The sequence below is a fragment of the Myotis davidii genome, unplaced genomic scaffold (assembly GCF_000327345.1).
Source record: "Myotis davidii unplaced genomic scaffold, ASM32734v1 scaffold378, whole genome shotgun sequence".
NCBI classification, from domain to species: domain Eukaryota; kingdom Metazoa; phylum Chordata; class Mammalia; order Chiroptera; family Vespertilionidae; genus Myotis; species Myotis davidii.
In genome coordinates this window covers 710,533-717,602 of record NW_006290631.1, presented here as the reverse complement: position 1 = coordinate 717,602, position 7,070 = coordinate 710,533, and the positions used below count along the sequence as shown (strand labels likewise).

At 44.9% G+C, this 7,070-nt stretch overlaps 1 protein-coding gene across 1 annotated transcript in view; it reads right to left on the bottom strand.

The window, feature by feature from the left end:
• The window catches only part of MRO (maestro), a 16,678-nt gene that overhangs the window by 4,777 nt on the left and 4,831 nt on the right, over nt 1-7,070 (bottom strand). The window contains exons 3-4 of the mRNA XM_006763624.2: nt 2,873-2,975; nt 846-992 (exon numbers count right to left, since the gene is read on the bottom strand). Of these exons, the coding sequence (XP_006763687.1) occupies nt 846-992; nt 2,873-2,971 (246 nt within the window). The 5' untranslated portion in view covers nt 2,972-2,975. The remainder of the gene's footprint in view (nt 1-845; nt 993-2,872; nt 2,976-7,070) is intronic.

Genomic DNA, 7,070 nt, shown 5'->3' with positions numbered 1-7,070 from the left:
CTCTTTCCCAAGGCTGAGAATACTGAGGTGTGCTGACCCCAAATGAGTATGTCCTTGTTCAATCTCCTTCCCCTGAGTGTGGGAGGAACTGGTGACTTGCTTCTGGCCTCTTATTGAATACTAGAGGCCCGGTGCACAAAATTCATACAAGGGGCTTGGCCCTCGCTGCCCTGGCTGCCTCATGCTTCGTCTAGAAGGTCCTCCGGATGGCGTCCAGACAGTCCTTCTGCTGTTCGGTCTGCCGCCCCTGCCAGCCTAATCGCCCCTAACTGCCCTCCCCTGCCAGCCAGATTGCCCCTAACCGCCTTTGCCTCAGCCCCTGCCATTGTGGCTTTGTCCAGAAGGATGTCCAGAAGATGTCTGGTCTAATTAGCATATTACCCTTTTATTAGTATAGATGACAACACTCGTGGGATGTCATTCCCATGGTTACTTACATCACATAAGACTCCTTCTTAGCAGAGACTTTGCTGACCTTGAAGAAGTAAGCTACCATGTTATGAGTGGGCGCCTCTAGGAGCTAAGGATGGCCCCCAACTGACAGCCAGCAAAGAAGCAGGGACCTGTATCCTACAACTGGAAGGAACTGAATTCTCCCAATGGCCCTATAAGCTAGGAAGATGACCCCGGCTTCAGAAAGGAATGTAATCTGGCCCACACCTTGATTGCAGCCTTGCAAGACCCTGGACAGAGGACCCAGCTAAGCTGTACCTGAACTCCTGACCCAAGGAAACGGCAAGCTAATAAATGCTAGGTCTGTGGTGATCTGTTACACAGCAATAGTAACTAGTGCCTGAGGGACCACAGCCCAGTCCTGGGGACTCCAGGCCACCTTCCCTTCCTACCTTGTCGGGGTTCTCACAGGCCATGGTTCCCAGGCCCCTCACTGCCATGTGACGCTTTTTAGCACTGGGGTCCCGGGCTCTTTCTGCCAAGGTGTAAAGCACATTCTTCAAATGCTCCCTCTTCTGGAACCTCAGTTTCCAAGAGACCTGGGTAGTGAGTCCAAATGTATCGATTTGGGAGTGTTCAGAGTCATACCCAACCCAACCCCAACCCCAACCCCTTCCCCTTCCTCTAGATCAGTGGTCAGCAAACTCATTAGTCAACAGAGCCAAATATCAACAGTACAAGGATTGAAATTTCTTTTGAGAGCCAAATTTTTAAAACTTAAACTATATAGGTAGGTACATTGTTATTAACTTAATTAGGGTACTCCTAAGGCTTAGGAAGAGCCACACTCAAGGAGCCAAAGAGCCGCATGTGGCTCGCGAGCCGCAGTTTGCCGACCACGGCTCTAGAGAAAATCCAGTGTTGCCAGCTCAATTTTACACATTCTTTCTCCATCTGAAGACACCTGACCTTTTTGCTGTAAATACAAGTAGGAGCAAAGTAGATTTATAGTTATTTGTATGAAAAATAGTAACAATAATTAATAAATAACAATACAAGAATGAACTCTGTGTTTCGTATACTCACAACTATACTAAACCTACTCTTGCCCCACCCTCTATATTTATGTAGTTTGATCTACAAAATGAAGAAATTGATGGAGGGGGGGAAAGGGGGTAAAAAAAAAATAATGCAGCCCAGCCAGTGTGGCTCAGTGGTTGAGTGTTGACCTATGAACCAGGAGGTCATTATTCCAGTAGAATAAAGCTTGGTTCAATTCCCAATCAGGGCACATGCCCCGTTACAGGCTAGATTCCCAGTAGGGGGCGTGCAGGAGGCAACTGATCAATGATTCTCTCATCATTGATTTTTATATCTCTCTCTACCTCTCCCTTCCTCCCTGAAATCAATAAAAATATATTTTTAAAAAATGCAGACCTGGTGTTGATGGTGGTTTGGGGGAATTAAGAACAGAGGTGCTCTAGGCCAGCGGAGGGCTTGATAGAACTGAAAAGAAAAGGGGATGGGGAAGAGCTGGTGTGAGCTGAGAATAGGGAGCCCTTTGGCCAGACTAGGTTCTCTGTGTTCCTCCCATCTCAGAAAAAAAGAGCTTCCTGGACTCTTCTGCCTCCTTCGCCATTTTTTCTGCTCTACTTTGTAGCTAAACACCTTGAAAGTCATGCGTATACTTGCTTTCTCCACTTCCTCTCCATTCTCCCTTGAACCTTCTGCAGTCAGGTTGATGGGCTCCCTTCCCCAGGCCGCAATATGGCTAAATCCAAGGGTCAATGCTCAGTACTCATGTTACTCAACTTCCCAACAGCCTTTGATGCAAGAGCAGCGCACATCTACAGACATTTCAGGGCGTCCCCAGAATGCACACATCTGAGCAGTTTACAATTAGGAAAATAAATGCAGAGAAATGAAAAATTGGGCAACGCTTTGTGGCCAATGCAGAAACCTGTACTTCAAGGACTAAGCTCGAAGTGACTGCAGATCAAGAGATGGGTTACCTCTGCAGTGAGCCTCTGAGCCCTGAGACCAGGAAGGCCCTGGGTTCTGCACAACACAGGACATGGCAACACGTCCTGGAGTCAGAGCCAAGACGATGCAAGATGCAGATGAGACCAAGAAAAGGCCACCTCTTCACCATCCTTAGCAATTGACTGGGGTGGGGAGCTGGACAAGGGATCGACAGCCTTATTTGGTGTTTGGGTGATTACCACGTCTCATCATTATCTCTGGATATTCATTTTTCAGTCTATATTTTTATTATTAATTTCACAGCAAGCTATATTCATCTCAACTCATCTTGTGACTCTATAAACATTCTCTCCGTGTTCAAAGAACTGTCATCAGACATTTTTTCAGAAGAAGGAACCTCAGCGGAGCCAGCTGGACTAGTGCAGACCAGGCCAGCACACAGGTTACACAGTGGCTGCTGGGAAGGGACATTCGTTCACAATATTTTGTGTCAGACCTTGGAAAAGAAAGACATCAAGGGAGTCCTTTTCTTCTTGGGCTGGGTGGTGGGCATAGAAAGGGGCTGGCCCAGGATTCTTCTCTGTGTTTGGTCCATGGAGCTAAAAAAAAAAAAATCATTATATGAGCCACTCACATTCTTCAAAGCCTTATCATCAACAAGCATCATCATACATAGTGCTGTATCGGGTAAGAATATAAGGAAGCAACATCCCTGAGACCCGTCCTTAGGAACCTGTCACCTTGGTGAGGAGATTAAACAGTCACATAAAATGATAAAGAGCAATCTGAGGCAGCTCAAGGGGAGTCACGGTACAGGGTTCAAGACAGTCTGCCCTGGTTCCCGGCCCAACCCACAGTCTTGTAGTATCAGAATCACCAAAGAAATAAAATACAGATTCTGGGCCCCACCTATAGAGTTGAAGTGAAAAGTAGCCTGAAAAATTCTTTTATTTTTTAATATATTTTATTGATTTTTTTACAGGGAGGAAGGGAGAGGGATAGAGAATTAGAAACATCGATGAGAGAGAAACATCAATCAGCTGCCTCCTGCACGCCCCCAACTGGAGATGTGCCCACAACCCAGGTACATGCCCTTGACCGGAATCGAATCTGGGACCCTTTAGTCCACAGGCTGACGCTCTATCCACTGAGCCAAATCGGTCAGGGCCTGAAAAGTTCTTTAAGGCTCCCCAAGAATGTAAATTGGTTCTGCTTTTTAGGGGAGATTTTTTAATATCTCTACAATGTTTAAACTGTATCTATCTTTCTGCAAATCTTTCATGCACTCACACATCATACACTCAAAGGTATTCACAAAGGATAGGCAATGGAGCTTTGTAATGAACAACATACTATAATGTCCTTAATAGTACTAGAAAGAAATTACACATATATACTACAACTATACAACTATAGGATGGCTCCTATGCAGCCATTAAAACGATATTGTGCAGTCTACGTGTGCTTAAGTGATCTTCAACATATACTGTTGAGTGAAAAGTGAAAATCAGTGTGTAAGTGGGCTAACGTCTGTGTAATCACAAAATGAGGGAGGGAAACCAATATGGACATGTTTGCTTGCATATGCATAGAGCAGGGGAGAATATCCAAGAAACTTGAACAAAAATTGCATCCGGGTAGAAATCTGAGCAACTGAGGTAGGAGGGAGACTTACTTTTTTCACTACTTAAATATATATATAGTTTGTCATTTAACCACGTGTATATATTGTTTAAAATATCTATATATATAAAAGCCTAAGTGACCGGTCGACCAGTAGCTATGATGCACACTGACCACCAGGGGGCAGACACTCAACCCAGGAGTTACTCCCTGGTGGCCAGTGCGCTGCCACAGTGGGAGCACTGCTTAGCCAGAAGCCGGGCTCACAGCTGTTGAGCGGAGCTCCTATGGCGCAAGCCTCTAGGCGGTGGCAGCAGCAGCAGACAAAGTGGGGCCTGGATGAGTGGGAGTAGCGCGGTGCCCGGCTTAGGCTTGGGCTCCTCCCTGGCTGCCTGCTGCTTTGTGCACTACTACATTTCTCGGGGGATGTCGGACTGCCGGTTTCAGCCCAGTCCCTGGCAGTCCAACATCCCCTGAGGGGGCCCGGATTGCGAGAGGGTACAGGCCAGGCTGAGGGACCTCGCTGGTGCATGAATCCGTGCACTGAGCCTCTAGTATATTATAAATAAATACAGTTCACAAAGGGATGCTGATCTACAGCCTAATTTGAGGTCCACTAGTATAAGCTTGTGCTTCTCAGACTTAATCACCAGAGGATCATGTTAAAATGCAGATTTGGACTCAGTGGGTCTGGGGTTGGGCACCAGGTTCTGCCCCTCTGATAAGCTCCCAGGAGACAGCAATGCTTCTGGTCCCAGGACCAGGCTTTGAGTGCAAGGGTGTAAAGTTAAGAGCTACCAGAATCAAGAGAGGGCTGTGGCTGGAACTGCTGGTGGAGACCTCCCTCGCCACGTGGGTGAGCTTTCAAGGCGAGGCAGAATGTATTTGAGATGCTGGGATTTCAGTGGAATTCCATGAACAGGCAGTTAGCATCATGGGAGTGATAAAAGATAAGGCTACAGGAAGTGAAGATCAGCTGTGAAGGACTTTGACCGCTAATAAGTTTAGTCTCAATTATATTTTATAGATAAGAGTAAACCATTAATTTTTTTATTGAGGTGAAATCCAGATAACATACCATCAACTATTTTAACAGTGTGGTGTAACTACCACTTCTATTTAGTCCTAAACTTTTCCATCACCCTACAAGTTAAGAAGTCACTCCCCATTCTGCCCTCTCCAGCCCTTGGCAACCATTAATCTGCTTTCTATGTCTATTAATTTACCATGTTCTGGATATTCTATATAGGTGGATTCATCCAATATTGTGACCTTTTGAGCTGGATTCTTTCTCTTCACATGTTTTTGAGGTTCATCCACGGTGGAGTTCATATTGGTACTTCATTCCTTCTCATGTTCTGGGTAATATTCTGTTACATGGATATACCACATTTTGTTTATCCATTCATCTGCTGACAGACACTTGGGTTGTTTCCACCTTCTGGTTTGCTTTCACAGCCTGGTTTTTGTGAGTAGTGCTGCTATGCACATTGGCATTTGTTTGAGTATCTACTTTTAATTCTTTGGGGTACATACCTAGGAGTGGAATTGCTGAGTCAGAAGATAGCTCTATGTTTATCTTTTTGAGGAACCACCAAGCTGCTTTCCATACTGGCTGTACCATTTTACATTTCCATCAACAATGTGTGAAGATCCCAATTTCTCCACATCACCAACAGTTGTTATTTTCCAGCTTTTTAAATTATTCTGATATCCATCCTAGTGGGCATGAAGCGTTATGTCACTGTGGGTTTGATTTGCACTTCCCTGGTGGCTAATGGCATTTTTTTGTGCGCTTGTTGGTGATTGTGTATCTTTTTCAAAGAAATGTCTATTCATATCCTTTGCCCATTTTTTAGTGGGTTATCTTTTTCTTTTGAGTCGTAGAGTTCTTTATATATTCTGGATAGAAGACCTTTATCAGATATAAGATTTATAAATACTTTTCCCTCTGTAGATTGGCTTTTTACTTTCTTAATAATGTCTTTTGGGCCTGGCCAGGTAGCACAGTTGGTTAGAGCGTTGTCCTGATACATCAAGGTTACAGGCTCAATCCCCGGTCAGGGCGCATACAAGAATCAACCAAGGAATGCATAAATAAGTGAAACAACAAATCAATGTTTCTCTCTCTCTCCCTCCCTTTCTTTCTCTCTCTAAAACCAATAACTTAAAAAAAATAATGTTTTTTGATACACAATAGCCTTTAATTTTGTCAACGTCTAATTTATCTATTTTCAGTGTTGTTGTTTATGCTTTTAGTCTTCTATCTAAAAATCCATCGCCAAATCCAAGGTCATACAGATTTATCCCTATGTTTTCTTCTAAGATTTTTATAGTTTTAGTTATATTTAGACTGTTGACCCATTTTGAGTCCATTTTTGTATATGGTGTGTGGTATGGGCCCAACTTCATTAGAATCATTGAGTTTGGGTTTAGAAATATTTTTAGTAGGAGCAATGGCAGGCGAGGAGCTTCAGTGGTTCTCTACCCTGGCAGCATTAGAACTCAGAGGAACTTTTCAACCTCCTCACGCCCTGGCTGCTCCCGGCCCCAGTCTAACATCACCTCTGGAGGCGGGCCCAGGAGCAGGAATTTTTAAAGCTTACCGTGAAATTCTAATGGGCAGTCACTGAGCTAGGGTAACTGGTGACCTTGGTTAACCTGAGCCTGGGGGGTTCCCTGGAACATGGGACTTCCAGGGCTAAGGCCAGGAACGTCCTGGACAAACCGGAATCAGCTGGCCACCCTACTGATTACTCCTGAGTCTTGAATGTATTTAAATGCAGGAGCTGGTAAATGCTTTGGGACATTTGACGCCGATTGACCTGGAGGTGCGTGGGGATTGGGTTGGTCCACCATCTTTGCCCCCCTCTCCCCTCAGGTGATTTGGTAACACTCAGGGCACATGCCCAGGTTGTGGGCTTGAACCCCTGGGTGGGGCCTGCAGGAGGCAGCCAGTCAATTATTCTCTCTCGTCATTGATGTTTCTATCTCTCTCTCCCTCTCCCTTCCTCTCTGAAATCTATCTATCTATCTATATTTTTAAAGATAATGGCATAAGTACACGTGGT